Source organism: Malaclemys terrapin, chromosome 6, assembly GCF_027887155.1.
Source record: "Malaclemys terrapin pileata isolate rMalTer1 chromosome 6, rMalTer1.hap1, whole genome shotgun sequence".
In the NCBI taxonomy this organism is placed as follows: Eukaryota; Metazoa; Chordata; order Testudines; family Emydidae; genus Malaclemys; species Malaclemys terrapin.
In genome coordinates, this window is record NC_071510.1 from 95,091,630 (window position 1) to 95,109,024 (window position 17,395).

The 17,395-nt window shown below is 38.7% G+C and overlaps 1 protein-coding gene across 1 annotated transcript in view; it reads right to left on the bottom strand.

Annotated features, from left to right (window-relative positions):
- The window catches only part of IPO11 (importin 11), a 230,789-nt gene that overhangs the window by 102,971 nt on the left and 110,423 nt on the right, over positions 1–17,395 (bottom strand). The window contains exons 22-23 of the mRNA XM_054033042.1: positions 8,531–8,610; positions 6,140–6,220 (exon numbers count right to left, since the gene is read on the bottom strand). Of these exons, the coding sequence (XP_053889017.1) occupies positions 6,140–6,220; positions 8,531–8,610 (161 nt within the window). The remainder of the gene's footprint in view (positions 1–6,139; positions 6,221–8,530; positions 8,611–17,395) is intronic.

Below are 17,395 nucleotides of genomic sequence, written 5' to 3' on the forward strand. Positions count from 1 at the left end.
ACTGAGGAAGTCCCCTGAATTAAAAAGTAATTAAAATAAAACATGCGTGTTTAAAAACATGCATAATTTATAACGTTGGTAGTATAAGACAGATGTTTGCATACAAATACTGGTGCAATTTTTCAAAACAAAGTCATTTCCTCCAAGTTTATTTCACAGATATAGCCAGATGGAAGACTAAGAGGGGATACTAAAAAAAAGAATATAAATCGATACCACACTGCTAAGTGTTGGAAGACTAAAGCTGTCTCTACTTGTCCACAAAAAGAAGATGAATGAATGAGGCGGTGCATAAGATGGTATCCAACCTTTTCAGCCTGAGGGCCAAACATGTTATTTCACAAAGGTCAAGAGGCTACAATCAATATTTTGTGACAGATCCTCTGGGCTACTCTGCTCCATTTGGCATTTCTCATGGTGCAAAAAGGGAGAAGAAACCACCCACAAATCTTCTGCTGGGACTTCCCCCAGTGTGTGAGTCTCACCAGTAGGGTGCAGAGCCAGTATATTTGACTCTGATGTATCCCTTCCCCACATTAGCTATTATCATGGGGGAAATGTTGAGATGTGCAGAAGCATATTGAAGATGTGGAGAGGGAGCGGCTGGTGTACAATGCACTCTGGCTAGTGGCTATATTCAAGTGGCATATGATTTCTTGGGTATCATAATCAGCTAGTGCTGCAGCCATGAGTCACCTAGGAACCGTGACTGAGGTATGACTGTCAGCTTCTCCTCTTCTTCCACTCCCCCCTGCTACCATGAGTAAGGGAAGCCATTTAAAAACCATCTGGGCTGCAATCTGTTCCTCCTGTGGCTCTCACAACCCAACAAAGATGGAGGGTGGCCAATGAACTGACTACTGGAACTGTTCAAAGAGATATGGGATCCCATCAGAATTGTTGTTGGGGCTGCAAAAAGGCAATGAGAGGCAGGTGGGAAAACAGTGTCCACTACCTCCTTCCAGGGTACGTCTACACTGCAATTAGATACCAACAGCTGGACCATGCCAGCTGAGTCAGGTTTGCTGGGCTCAGGCTAAGGGGCTGTTTAATTGCGGTGTAAATGTTTGAGCTCAGGCTAGAGCCCAGGCTCTAGGACCCTGTGAGGTGGGAGAATCCCAGAGCTTGGGCTGCAGCCCAAGTCCAAACATCTACCCTGCAATTAGACAGCCCCTTAGCCCAAGCACTGTGAGTCTGAGTCAGTTGGCATGGGTCAGCCACGAGTTTTTAATTGCAGTGTAGACATACCCCCAATACTGAGATGATTGATTCAAGTACTTCACTTTAAAAATCACAGGGCCTGGCTCAGGAAACACATTTTCAATTAATAATCAAATAACATTTTTCTTCTGAATTTAGCATCTCAAGGATCAAAAGCGACCCCCAAACCACAGGCTGCACACCCCCAGCCTAGGTACATTAAGTGACAAGTACTGTATGCAGAAAATTGTATACAGCTCAGCTTCTTCTTCCAGGCACTGCATCTCAGTATGCCTTTGTCTGCCAGATAAAAAAGGCCTCTACAATCGGAAATCTTCTCCCCATATAGATAGTTTTGGAGGGACGGAGATAGGGACTGGAGTGAGAATGGAAACAAAGCTTCTGCAGTATTTTGTTACCAAAAAAGGAGCTTGTTAACTTTCAAGTTTCATGAATACTTCAAAACAGAAAATGTTTTTCTTGGATTTCCTTGGGGCAAAATACACTGCAATTTTTATCATAATTAGTATATCACAATGAGAAATCAGTTCATTGCAGACTTCTACTATATGAATAATAATGTTGTATTAATAAAACTGAATGCAAGTCAAACTAAGACTTAAGAGACACAGTTAAAGCTCCTAGAAAAGACATCATTTTTTCAAACAGTGACAGTAATAAACCATAATTATTGTAACATCTGAATTGCACAGTATGAATCTCTATTTTCTTCCGAGTTTCCTCAAAAGGCATATTTAAAGTGTCAATACTTGTATTTTTAGATCTCAGAAATGAATTTATCAAGATCTGTTTTTTACAATATCTTTGGAGTTCCCAAAAGCTTTATTAAAAAAAAAAAAGTAACACGAATGAACCCAACAATGCAATTTACAAAAACAGCTACTTATATTACAGTAGCAACTAGATATCCTAACCAAGATTGTGCAAGGCACTGTACAAATGCAAAGTAGGAGATAATCCTTATCTAGAAGAGTTTACAATCTAAATAAACAAGACAAAGGGGGTGGGAGAAAGGGAATATTATCCACTTTTGTAAAGATGGGAAACTGTGGCATTGAGAAATTAAATCAGTTGCCCAAAGCTAAATAGGAAATCTGTGGCAGCACCAGGAAGTTAACCCAGACCACCCAACTCTCAGTCCAGTGCCTAAATCACAAGACCATCCTTCCGCGTAAACAGTGCTCACTGAATGCACCATCTACAATCACTGTCTGGAGTCCCTCTTCTCTAATTCTATCCTAGACTCTTGCATGCCACTGAAACTGCTCTTTCCAAGTCTTTTATGAGCTCTGCTAGCTAAAGCTCAGAAGCAGTACTCCATCCTCATCCTCCTTGACGTGCCAGTCACCTTTGACACCATCAACAATGCTCCTCTCTTCTCGAAATCTTGTGCTCCCTTCACTTCCATAACTCCATCCTATCTTGGTACTCCTTCTACCTTTCTCATCACTTCTTCAGTGTGTTGTTCAGAGGATCCTCCTCATCTGTCCTTCAACTTTCTGTCAGGATACCACCGTGCTCTGTCCTTAGTCCTCTTCTCCTCTCCCTTTACACCTTATCTCTGGGAAATCTCAATTCATCTACCATTTCTATACTGATGACTCACAGATCTATCGCTACTCCAGACCTATTTTCTTCTGTCCAAACTAAAATCTCAGCTTCTCTCTCTAACATCTCCTTGTGGATGTCTAGCTATCAGCTCAAGATCAACATGGCTAACATGGAGTTCCTAATCATCCTCCTCAGGCCCCACCTGCTACCTCTCTTCTTGATCAGTGTGGACAACATCACCATCAGGCCCATAACCTGGGCATCTTCTTCAACTCCAACATTTCTCTAGGTCCTCACATCTGGGCTATGCATAAATCTTACCAAATCTTTCTCCATAACATCTCTAAGATATGGCCTTTCTTAACCATCCGTCTAGCTAAAAATCTTGTTCAAACTCTCATCTCGCGCCTTGACTAATGGAACACCCTTCTCTCTGGGTTTGACAAATGCAATCTTGCCCCACTCATCTCCATTTAGAATGCTGCTGCAAAGATCATTCTCCTACCGTGTCACTTTGACCATGTCATGTCCCTCATTGCATCCCTCCACTGTCTCCCTCTTCTCTAGTACATCAAACAAGATGAGTGTATTCACTTTCAAGGCCCTTTACAGTCAATTTCCAGCTTACCTATCATCTCTAAGCTTACTTTAAATTAGCCTATGATGACAGCCTTCTTTGCCCATTTATTAAATTTTAAAACAAGCGTGTGCTTTCTCCCATGCTGCCCCACACATGTGGGAAGCACTGTCTGTAAACGTTTGCAAAGCCATCTCATTATTCACCTTCCAATCCCTCCTCAAATCTCTGCTTTGCCACAGTGCCTACAAAACACTTGACAGTGGTTAAGATGTTGGTTTGTTGTGATAACTGCCAATTATGATGACCAGTATTGTTTCATTGTTTTCTTATACTCCTCCAACTGTATCCACCTGTTGCCTCTTGTTTTATATTTAGGATTGTAAACTCCTTGGGCAGAGATAATCTTTTTTCTCTGTTTTTATACAGTGCCTATGAACTATGTCTAGAACTCCTCGGTGCTAAGGTAATACAGAATCTACACACATACATTCATGCCTCCCCCTGCCCCACGCCCAAATTTTTCTGATATTTCTCACTTGGTTGTACTTGTAGTTAAAATAATTGAACTGGGTGACATTTTTGCAGGTTTACAGTATACTAAAGAGTGCAACTAAAATATACCACATTTAACATTACATTTACAGAAAGGAAGCATCCACAAGATAAAATAGTTTTCACTACCCACATGACCAAAGAATTAAATGTATGGGAAGACCTTAAGATTTCTGGAGTGTTAGACATAGTTAATTACCTTTTAATATGTCAACAAAAAAATTCATTATTTATTATGAAATAATCTAGATTAAGAAATATTTTAAGCAATTTTAGAATTATATACAATTTCTTAATGTTGCACTTTTATCCAAATAATGAAAAGTAAAATATTCTAAAACTATAACTAAATTCAGAACCAAGTTTAAAAATGAAATAGCAACAATTTTCTAAAATGTATTTGGAGTTGAGAATTATTTTTTTGCATTTTCTTTTTAAATTAACAGTGATGTGTATCCTCTATATTATACTCTAGGCCACAATATACTAAATACCTACATATTTAAACCTATGTCCACCTCACACAATATCCCTTTCCTATCTCACCTGCCATTATAATAAAATACAATTGTGATTAGCTTCCTGCAAATTCCAAGATTTCACTGCTAGCCATAAATTAAATACAATAGTGCTGACCCCAAGGTCTTTCTTTGAATGTGGAATGTTCCAGTGTGGTGAATTGTTAATATAGACTTTTTTTTTTTTTTAAAGTATAAATAGCACTACTATCTAGCTTCCATGAGTTCTCTCTCATCATACCCAAATGCAAGTAAAGGCAAGTGAAACTAGGTTCCTGAGATTTCCTGAGTACAACAGCTTTACAATACAATGGTTGGCCACTCACAAATTTGTCTCTACGGTTTAAAAGTATTGCTGCTAGGCTATGGAACAAATCAATAAAATTATTTTAAGGTCACATTACACTCACTGGGCCAAGTCCTCACTAAGTTCCATACTCCAAGCTGCCTGAAGAGTTAAGTGACTGGGAAAAAATCTCATGACCATTTTAATCTAGCTCTAGCAGTGCAAAGGGCAGATGTACATGAAACATCTGGGGAAAGGGATGTGAGGAGCATGACCAGAACACTAGAGCTGGTGCCTTTAGGCTGCTCCAAGATAGGCCTAAGCAGGGGACAAGGATTGCGGAAGATAAAAAGGTAGTTTAGAGCCACCTTTGCCTCTCACCCTGAGCTGCGTTAATTGACCCAAACTTTCTTTGCGAGTTCTATGTTGCATCATGACATTCTTGCTTTTATGGGTCAGTGGCTTAATAGCACATTATTTCAAGATTGCTTCTATCTATCAACAAAAAAAGGAGTAGAAGAATAAAAATAAGTCCCATTACAGAAGTGAAGCCTTGTATAGTCATATTTGAATTAAAGAGTACATGCTTATTAATGGCTAAACTGCTTTAAATGGTCCAGTGATCATACAGCTTGGTATGCTTATTACAGTGGGGATCTTCTGAAGACACTTCACAATAGAAAATTATTAATTTAAATCTTGATCTTTACAACTACACTTGGGTTTTCTGCTGCTCTGTTTTACTTTCCCTCTCTAGGACCTCTATCCTCTAATCAATACTTTAGCCAACAAGTAGCATCAGACTCACCATAAATAATAGCATACAGAAAATCAGTCAAATCCTAAGAAGGCTATTTAATCATTATACCTTTACCACTATATGACTAATAATTTTCTGTTAGAGAGACAGGGTAGTTGAGGTAAAATCTTTTATTTGTCCAACTACTGTTGGTGAAAGACAGGCTTTCAAGCTACACAGAACTCTTCTTCATATTTTTCTGTTACACATCACAGGTTTCAGAAATTCACTTACGGTTTCTTCTAAAAAGCAACAGAGGGTCCTGTGGCACCTTTAAGACTAACAGAAGTATAGGAGCATAAGCTTTTGTGGGTGAATGCCCACTTCATCAGACGCAAGATTCTTCTAAAAATCCCAAATCTTTCCTGTTCAGTTTCTATATTACAAAAGACTTCATAACTAAATTTACTAATATTATTTCATCAAGTGAGCATGTTAAAATGTCAAAAACAACAAAAACCACCCTGTGCTTTCACTAGTAATTACTACTTGAAAGAATGAGAGGGTTTCTTCTATAAGGTGATTGTAAGAGCTAAATGCTATACCTAAACATGTTACAAAGGCCTGCTCTTTGTAATAAGTTACTGATTTTTTTACTCACTTTAAGTGGAAGACCAAAAATGACAATATACCTTCAGCACTTGAACTTGACCTTCAGTAGTTATATCCTTTAAGAGCTCACAAAACGATCGGCATAGGTCACCTGAATACACCTGAAATTAAATGAAAACCAAAATGAAACGTTTGTTATTTGCATTATATGAAGAGCAAAAACTAACCCTTAAACCTTGACATATTATGAATTCTGTAATCAATTTTATTTACAACTGCAATTCCTAGTGAAACTCAAAGAACTAATTCTGTCATAAGTTAAAGCAAGACGTACATTTAAATTGCGTGACATTTAAACTTTATATTTGTAGGAAAATGGTAGTTGTTAAAAAGTTATAATCTACTGTACATCCACAAAAAATCCAAAATGACCAGCTAGCATCTGAGAATTGTGATTATTTCATCAATTCGCATCACATTTTTGTATCTCACTCTCCCCTTATGTGCATTTCTTGTTTTTTTATTGCTAGCAATATTTCCATGAGAGCAGGATCTTTGTTGTTTCTAAACTAATCCGTTGCTATTTATATGTAATCCAAAAAACTATCAAAACTTCTATAATATTACAATTAACTTCTCCAAACAGCATTATGATTTAATCACAGTTAGGCAGTGAAGAAAGGCTATACCTTACTTGTGGATATTTCTTGATCTGTATAAACAGGAATACTGAAGATTAGGGAGGTAATTTTGCCTCTGTGTTTGGTATTGGTGAGATCACAACTGGAATGTTGTGCTTATTTCTGGAGTCCACACTTTAAAAAGTAAGTTGAAAATTGGAGGGGCCTCTGAACAGCACCACAAGAATGATTTGTGATCTGGAAAATATTCTTTACCATGAAACTAAACAAGCTCAAACTATTTTAGTTTATTAAAGAAAAAGTTGAAAGGTGACTCAATTATAAGAACCTATACAAGGAGAAGACATCTGGTACCAGATGACTCTTTAATCTGGCAAACAGTCATACAAAAAAACAGTGGCTGGAAACTGAATTTAGAAAACTCCAAACGTCTTGCCCTTGAATCTTCAGAGGTGGAGATGCTTTGTCTAGGACAGCAGGAGAAAGAAAATCCTTGGCCCCATATAAGCATTGCCCTCCTCTATTTTTCCTCCCCTTCTCAGCAGCACTCATCTTCCTCATGAGCTTGAGCAGGGAATGAAGGGGGCTCTTTGGCTTATCGGCGGTTGTAGCATAAGCCTCATGGGTTCTCTCACATCTAAAAGCTCCTACATATCTACATCACTTTTGAAAGTGGGACTTAAATTTTTCAAAAATGCTTGTCATAGATCATAATGGTTCCTTCTGCCCTAAAGTCTGTAATGATTTCTGTAAAAAAGAGAAAAAATGCCACCAAGGGCCTGGTTCTGTCACCTTTTCTCACAGAGTAGGCAGTACGTTGCTCAGACAGTAGGCCAAATCAATGGAACTACTTGGTGAATAAGGTACTACTTACTGTACATAAGAGTGACAGAATCTGGCCTCCAGATACTATAGTGAGGGGTGATTTAAAATCCATGTGATGACAGCAGTAAGTATCAGGAACTGATAAACCGAGAAACAAAGATTGTGTTTTCAAGCAAATATCCAGGATAACATAATAAGCCAGCAGATGGCATGTAACTGTGAGAGGCAAGTCTACGAGGATCAATGATCTAGATGTTTGAAACAGGAGTGTAAGAGACATGCAACCAAAGGGGCATTCAACCTTTGCGTTACAACCAAAATGGAATAGGAAGGGAGGCACAACAGAGAAAGAGATTGACTAGGGTCGTTTTATGGTTAAGTCACTGCGCTTAAAATCAGATTATCTGGGTTCGATTCCCACCTCAGCCACAGACTTCCAAGTCATTTAGGCCCAGATTTTTAAAAGTATTTAGGCACTTAGCACCCACTGATTTCAATACTTTCAAAAATCTGACCCTTAATCTCTGTGTCTCAGTTCCCCATCTATAAAATGAGAATACTACCAACTTCCTTCCTTAGTCTATCTTGCCTAATTAAGTTGTAAACTCGTTTGGAGAAGGGATCATCACTTCCTATGTAGGTATACAGCACCTAGCACAATGTGTTTCAGAACTCACTTGGTGCCTGTGGGCACTAGTATAATATAAACATTATTATTTTTATTAAAATTTCAAACTATTGTTCCCTAATGAGAATGTTTCAATGGATATTTTAAAATTCTAAATATGGTTAATATGATGCTGTATACATCTAGAAACCAGAATCTTCAACTACATTATTTTACTGAAAGCCCAAAATGTGCAATGAATCAGTTATTACAGCAAAATCATATTTTGATATAGGAAAAAGGAGAAAAGTGTCTTTTGGCACAATACACTACTAACAATCAAAATTAAATGGTGAACACAAAGCTTCACAAAATAGTAACTTCATTTCCCCACATACCTGTAGAAATTCAGATGATGATAAAAAAATATAAGCATTGATGATCTTAAAGCAGGTTCTGAGGTTTTCTGAACTTAGCTCTGCAAAAATAAGTAAGTGTCAGATGATTCATTGTCTTTGCCAACAAACTATTTTTACAAAGCTTTAACTAAAACAATTAACTTTTTAAACAATTAGTCATATTTACTTTTGTGTGATATTTATGTTTGCTTTATTTTCCTCTTATTGTTTTGTTATATCACAGAATTACTTACCTGGTGGGGCATTTTTCCCAAATAAGTCAGTAATTACAGATCTATACACCTGGATTCATACTCCCAATACATGGCTGATACTTTCTACAACCAAAACTTTGGGAAAAGTCATCTTGACAACAAATGGTATATACCCATTAATTGAAGGGAAGTAAGTCTGATCTCTAATATCCCATTCTATTTTTGAGTGAAATATTACTACAAGCATTATAATACATCAACTGACGGGAAAAGGCAGATGGGTGAGTAGAATGTGTGATCAATTATTACCCTTTTAGTGTAATATTTTTCACAAAGGAAAATAATTAAGTTTATTTACCAGTAAAATGATTGCCTTTGTGGATATGCACAACTGGAAACCGTGCGGCACTTCACTACTTAGTGTTCATTGAGGCCACGTACACAGACTACTCTTGGGGGAACTATGCGCATCTGCGTATGTGCAGAATTCCTCTGCCCCACATAATTTTGTATTTTCCCACATGAAATACATTTTGCCTAAAAAGTGCTGCAGTTGCGCCTTTTGCCCACAAGAGGCCACTGTGATGTCAGAACAGCCCCTGGTGGGCAAAAGGGGGAACTGCGGCACTTCTGGGGCAGAATGTATTTTCTATGGGGAAAAAAGCTATGCCCAGTGCCGCAGAATTCCCCCAGGAGTAGAAGTTCATCACAGCACCCTGCCCGCAGAGCCAGATTAGGACAGAGTGGGGCACAAAGGGCTGCTGGGATGTCACAGACTGGGGTTCAGAATGGCTAGCGGAGGGGAGAGACTGGGGCATGGGCTCAGGAGCTGGTGGGGTGACAGCATTGAGCCTGAGGACAGGAGAGGGGGTTGCAGAGACCCATGGGGATGGGGGCTGCGGGGACAGGGGCAGATGTGCCTGACTAAATGGAAGAGGGTTGGAGTCATCCAGGGTCTGCATTAGGGCAGGCTTCCCAACTACTTAGGAATTCCCCAATATCCCCCTCAAAAACCTACCACCCACACCCAACACCCTCCAGGTTCAGTCCTAGGCTCCTTCCCTCTCCCTCAGCTCCCACGTTAACCCTGGCTCCTCCGAGCCTTTGCACTGTTTCTGACAAGTGCAGGAAATACAGTTCTCTATTGTAAGTTTAATAAATTACTCAGAGTTCTGTATTAATATGCCTAATAAGGAATCTATTTGTAAAAATAAATAAATAAATAAATAAAATTACCAGAATTTTTTTTTTTTTGGTCTGTATTGTTAGACATAACTTGCTGACAGATATTTTGAAATAAATTACCAACATAATTGAAACTGGCATGATTATATTGTGTTATTTTGACAAATAAAATTTTCAAATATTGTGTGCAGAATTTTTAATTTTTTGGCGCAGAATTCTCCCAGGAGTAACACACGCATCGTAGCAGCACAAAAGTGAGAAACAACATTTTCAATAGCCACTCCGTTCCTTCAACTTATTCAGGAATCCATTTAAGAATCACCAAAAAAATGAATGAAGGGTGTGGGATCTATACATGCAGTCTTCTTGAACTACAGTTACTGGTAAGTAATCTCCCTCTCTCCTTCAAAAAGTATCTATAGATTAAGAAGCAATGATAAACACCTTATACAAAGCAGATCTGAGTAGAACTAGTGAAACAAAGATTGCAGGACTGCTCTTCCAAACTGGGCTTCAGAGCTAGCTGTCAAGTCAAGAGAGAATACTGAGTAAATGTACTGAGCTTCAGGTAACTGCCTTGCATATTTCAGTGATGGAGACATTCTAGAGATATTATAGAGGCTTCAGGTACTGATAGCCAATAGATTTGTATGAGACACAATTTGAAGAAAAAATGAACAAAAAGGAAAAACAAAAACAAACAAAAGGTTAAAATATGATGAAAAGTTTCAATAAAAAGCTTCAATAAAACAGCAGCTCTATTATGCAACATCTTCAATTAAGTCATGTATAACAGACACTTATCTTTTACAGTTCAGAGTTATCACCTGGCCTTCATTTTCTCACAATTCTTGGTCTTTTATGATCTTTAGATTACATAATCTAACCTAGAAGTGATTCATATTGATTTTCATATTGATTTTAACTAAGCTTTGGATCAGGAATAATTGCAGCTTTAAAATAAAGTGCACACATTTCAGTCTGCTATTTTATTGAGTCACCAAATGATATAATTTTTACTTAGGGGCTTTTGCCTGTGTAATCCAGCCTCCTCCTGATTTCCACAGATGTCCTCAAGCAAACAAAAGGTCCTCACCCTTTTTCTGGGTCTACTCCAGATATTAGCAGCCAACCATCTCTCTAAGAATCCACTCCTGAGACAGCAGCCCTTACCACTGTGACTCCCACTTCATACACACGTTTGTATAAGCCTACAACTCAAACTGCCCTTTGGCCACGTAGGCCAGGCAGGTAAGGTAGCAGTTGTACACTGGCAAATTGTTTGACAAAAGATCGGCTCTGAACCTCAGGGTTCTGGGTTCAGTTTGTCTTCCCCCTAAACCATAGCTTCTCCTTAATGTGTGGAGGTGTGAAACCATTAGAAATATCCTTGAGCAAAATGTACTCTGTTTGACCACATGGGGGAGGGGGAAGCGGAGAAAGAGGAGTTAGAATCATAGAATATCAGGGCTGGAAGGGACCTCAAGAGGTCATCTAGTCCAACCCCCTGCTCAAAGCAGGACCAATCCCCAACTAAATCATCCCAGCCAGGGCTTCATCAAGCCTAACCTTAAAAACCTCTAAGGAAGGAGATTCCACCACCTCCCTAGGTAACCCATTCCAGTGCTTCACTACCCTCCTAGTCAAAAAGTTTTTCCTAATATCCAACCTAAACCTCCCCCACTGCAACTTGAGACCGTTACTCCTTGTTCTGTCATCTGGTACTACTGAGAACAGTCTAGATCCATCCTCTTAGGAACCCCCTTTCAGGTAGTTGAAAGCAGCTATCAAATCCCCCCCTCATTCTTCTCTTCTGCAGACTAAACAATCCCAGTTCCCTCAGCCTCTCCTCATAAGTCATGTGCTCCAGCCCCCTAATCATTTTTGGTGCCCTCCGCTGGACTCTTTCTAATTTTGATGAAGGAGGGTTTTGTATTTTAAGTCACTGGTATTTACACATCTTTCAACAAATCAAAAATACGATGCAACTAAATAGCAATCTTACTCAAAAGGCTCTATTGATCCAGGTGCCTACTAAGCTTTGTTCCTGCAAGTGTTTACAATGGCTACACTTGAATGACTAGTCACAGGTGGCTCCAAGGGTGTTGAAATGAAGACCAGATCTGCCTGTGCTGATTTATGTAATCTGATCACCCCAAACACTCAGATTTTAGCGCTGAGTATGCTGAATTGTGCATCAGAGACAATATCATCATCTTTGAAACAATTTGAGATGCATATAAGGGAAGCCTATTCTTCACACCAAAGGTGTTAACAGACATGTTCTTTTGCTACATCTTCAAGATTTAAGGGCAATGCTGAATGCTTTAAAATCCAAATCTAGATTATTTAGATCTCTCCTTTCACTCACCATGCCTGAAATGATAACATCTTGACATGGAGATGAGATGTGAGAGGGAGCCAGATCAGACTTATGTTTAGACCAGATCAGTGTAGTGTATTCAGATTGAATTCTAATTAAGTTTTAAAATGACATTTTAGATCCATATGATTTAAACATCAAATTAAATACACACTGAATAGAACATATTTCTACTTAGTTTTCTTTTTTCTCTTTAGGGAATCGTTAAATGTTAAAAAGGTAATAATCACTCTTAAAAGACATATTCAAATAATGCAAAAATATGACTGTATGAATCACAATGTAAAGGAAATCATTAAACTAGCTGATTGCTTTTAATCATGTGTTGGTATTATTCAGTAGAGTAGACCTATATATAAGCCACTTACAAAAGTCCCTATGCAACATGGGAGAGGCTAGGCAACTAAAAATGGTTATTTCTCTGGTCTGTAAAATTGCAGCTAGGAATGGAGGTTAAGTCCGCTAGCAGGAATGTTTGGTAGCTAGAAGAGCAACCAGCACTTCTTGGGAAAAATTACAAGAGGAAACAACAAATGGGTTTGGAGGTACAGGTGCTTGAAGGATTGCTGGTAGGTTAGGAATCAGAGGCAAGAAGGGCAAGTGCTTGTACATTGAACATTGTTAAGTACAAAACTTAATAGCACTGCAATGCAATTTATAGGCAACATTTTCCTACGCAGTCATTAATCAAAGCAAGCACAGAACTCTGCAGTAAATCTACTGATATCTACCAACACACTTCTTGATAACCAGATGCATATTTTGCACAAAGTATCTTTAATTCTATTTATGCCATCCTTTACATCTTTACGCCTAATTCTTTTACATCTTTACTGAAGGAAAACATACTAGCAGGGGGGAAAACATATTTATACATATTACAGGTCACGATTTTTAAACAAAGGGTGACTAAAGTTAAACTCCTAAATCCAATGGGAGCTACTGCTCAGCACTTTGGAAACTCAAGCGACCTTTTAAGGCATCTAAATAAGGGCTTAGGAGCCTAACTTTATGCACTTGTTTCTGAAAATCTTGGTCTAAGTATTTATTGTGTAATGGATTGAGTTTTAAATTTCATCTGAGAGCCATGATGTCCCAAAGCAAGGAATCCTACAAAAAGTGAAAAAAATGGATACATTGCTAAAGAGGAGTACACAAGAATAGCACAAGTATGTAGGAACAAAATCAGAAAGGCTGAGAACTTGTCTATACTTAAAAGTCTGCAGCAGCATTTCAGTGAAGATGCTACCTACACCAATGGGAAAACTTCTCCCATTGGCGCAGGTAATTCACCGCTTTGAGAGGCAGTGGCTATATCAATGGGAAAAGCCCTCCCGTTGACATAGTGCTGTCTATATCGGGAATTAGGTCAGTGTAAGCATGTGGATTTTCCACACCGCTGAGCAACGTAAATTGCTAGTGTATACCAGGCCTGAGGCACAAATGGAGTTACACCTAAAAAGAGATATAAAAGACAATAAGAAGAGGTTCTTTAAACACATTAGGAGCAAGAGAAATACTAAGGAAAGTGTAGGTGCTCTACTTAGCAGGGAAGGAGGCTAATAACTGACAACATTAAAAACGCTGAGGTGTTTAATGCCTGTTTTGCTTCAGTCTTCACTAAAAAGGTTAATGGGGACCAGATATTAATATTAACAAGTAGGGGAAGGAATGCAAGCCAAAGTAGGGGAAGAACAGTTTAAAGAATATTTAGATAAGTTAGATATATTCAAGGCAGCAGATCCTGATGAAATTCATCCTACTGTACTTAAGGAACTAGCTGAAGCAATCTTAGAACTGTTAACAATTATCCTGGGGGGAACAAAGAGGATCCGGGGAATTATGATCAGCTTATGCTGTCAAACTGGGCGGGTGTATCTGTTGGGGCCCACAGTCCTGGGTCCAGTACTATCTAATATTTTCATTAATGATTTGGATAATGGAGTGGAGAATACGCTTATAAAATCTGCAGATGACATCAAGCTGGGAAGGGTTGCAAGCATCTTGAAGGACAGGATTAGAGTTCAAAATGACCATGACGAATTGGAGAATTGGTCTGAATTCAACAAGATGAAATTCAATATAGACACATGCAAAGTACTTCTCTTAGGAAGGAAAAATCAAATGCACAACTATAAAACGGGAAATAACTGGCTTGGTGGTAGTACTGCAAAGAAAGATCTGAGGGTCACAGTGGATCAAAAATTGAATATTGCCTCTATATAAATCCATGGCATGCCCACAACTTGAATACTGTGTGCAGATGTGGTCGCCCCATCTCAAAAAAGATATATTGGAATTGGGTAAGGTTCAGAAAAGGGCAACAGAAATTATTAGGGGTATGGAAGAGAGATTAATAAGACTGGGACTTTTCAGTTTGGAAAAGAGATGGCTAAAGAGAGATATGATTGAGGTCTATAAAATCTTGACTGGTGTAGAGAAAGTAGATAAGGATGTGTTGTTTACTACTTCTCATAACACAAGGACTAGGAGTCTCCAAATGAAATTAATAGGCAGCAGGCTTAAACCAAATAAAAGGAAGTATTTCTTCACACAATGCACAGTCAACCTGTGGAACTCCTTGTCAAAGGATACTGTGAAGGCCAAGACCATAACAGGATTCAAAAAAGAACTAGATAAATTCATGGAGGATAGGTCCATCAATGGCTATTAGCCAGAATGGGCAGGAATGGTGTCCCTAGCCTCTGTTTGCCAGAAGCTGGGAATGAGTGACAGGGGATGCATCACTTGATGATTTCCTGTTTTGTTCATTCCCACTGGGGCACCTGGCACCGGCCACTGTCAGAAGACATGATACTGGTCTAGATGGACCTTTGGTCTGACCCAGTAGGGCCATTCTTATGCATCAACAAAGTGATGTAGCTGAGAAAAAGTCTAATATCATTCTAGGGTGTATTAACCAACCTTTTGTATGTAAAACACAAAGAGATAATTGCCCCAGTCTACTCAGCCCTGGTGAGGGTCAGCTGCAGTACTATGTCCAGTTCTGGGCACCACATTTTTGGAAAGATGTGGACAAACTGGAGAGTGTCCAGAGGAGAGCAACAAAAATTACAAAAGGTTTAGAAAACCTGACTTGAGGAAAGTTTAAAAAAAGGGGCATGTTTAGTCTTGAGAAAAGACTGAAGCAGGACCTGATAAAAGTTTGGACAAACACTTGTCAGGGATGGTCTAGGTTTACTTCACCCTGCACAGTGAAGGGGCCTGGACTTGATGACTTCTCAAGGTCCCTTCCAGCCGTATATTTCTTTGATCCTATGAAACAACATACATGCTGAGGCAATTGGTCAATAATAACCCAAAGAGAAGAGTACTGCCTAATGAATAACTAACACAAATTCCTAGAGGTCTCTCATCCAAGTACTGGCCAAGCCCGACTCTGACTATGGGAGATCCAGATAATTTACAACCCAGTGTTGTACAGATGTACTATGACCAACACTCTCCCAAATGTCATCCCCATCTTGGTCCTTAAGACTTCTCCCGTTGTGTTCAGTGATTGCAACACAGCTCACTGGAAGAGGACACATTTGCTCACTGCCTCTTGACCAAGAGAAAAAGTAGGTGAAGGTTCCATATACTCGTTACCTTGTAGCACCTCTAATTACAGGTTACACTGTTTTTCTACTCTTTATGGATGTCTGCCCTAAATTACCCATACAGTAATAATCAATAAAAAAACCAAGCTTAATTAAAAACAGGAAATTGTCCAGCCCTTTGTCACAGGTACCAACTCTGACATCAATATAGCGGTGTTGTGCTCCCACAAGACAACACATTGCGGGAACTATTAAATCTAACCATACCATTTAAGCAACAAATCCATAAAACACTTTCACAAATCCCTGTATTTTGCCCTAGAAAACTGCCAGTTTGGTATGCAGTTCTCCAGCAATCAGTGGTGATGGAGTCTTGGCACCAGACCTGGTCAACCTGGACAGATCTAGGCAACTTGGTATTACTTCTGCTGGACATAAAGCCACTTTGATTGGGCCTTCAAAGTTTACACATTGCCGGATTTAGTAAACTGAACCTAAGGAGTCTCTCCCATCTTTTGAGATTTGAGGCATCCCTCTAATCTTTGTGAGGACTAATAATAATCTAGGGCTGTCAAGCAATTAAAAACATTAATTGCGATTAATTACACTGTTAAACAATAATAGAATACCATTTATTTAAATATTTTTCATGTTTTCTACATTTTCAAATATATTGATTTTAATTATAACAGAATACAAAGTGTACAGTGTACTTAATATTTATTTTTGATTACAGATGTTTACACTGTAAAAAAGCAAAAGAAATTGTATTTTTCAATTCGCCTAATACAAGTACTGTAGTGCAATCGCTTTATCATGAAAGTTGAACTTACAAATGTAGAATTATGTACAAAAAATAAGAGCATTCAAAAATAAAACAATGTAAAACTTTAGAGCCTACAATTCCACTCAGTCCTATCTCTTGTTCAGCCAATTGCTCAGACAAACAAGTTTGTTCACATTTGCAGGAGATAATGCTGCCCGCTTCTTGTTGACAATGTCATCTGAAAGTAATAACAGGTGTTCGCATGGTACTGTTGTAGCCGGCATCACAAAATATTTAATGCCAGATGCACTAAACCTTCATATGTCCCTTCATGCTTCAACCACCATTGCAGAGGACACACATCTATGCTGATGACAGGTTCTGCTTGATAACAATCCAAAGCTGTGTGGACCGACGCATGTTCATTTTCATTATCTGAGTCAGATGCCACTAGCAGAAGATTGATTTTCTTTTATGGTGGTTCGGGTTCTGTAGTTTCTGCATCAGAGTGTTGTTCTTTTAAGACTTCTGAAAGCATGCTCCACACCTTGTCCTGCTCAGATATTGGAAGGCACTTCAGATTCTTAAACCTTGGGTTGAGTGCTGTAGCTATCTTTAGAAATCTCACATTGGTACCTTCTTTGTGTTTTGTCAAATCGGCAGCAAAAGTGTTCTTAAAATGAACATGTGCTGAGCCATCATCTGAGACTGCTATAACATGAAATATATGGTGGGTAAAATAGAGCCGCAGACATA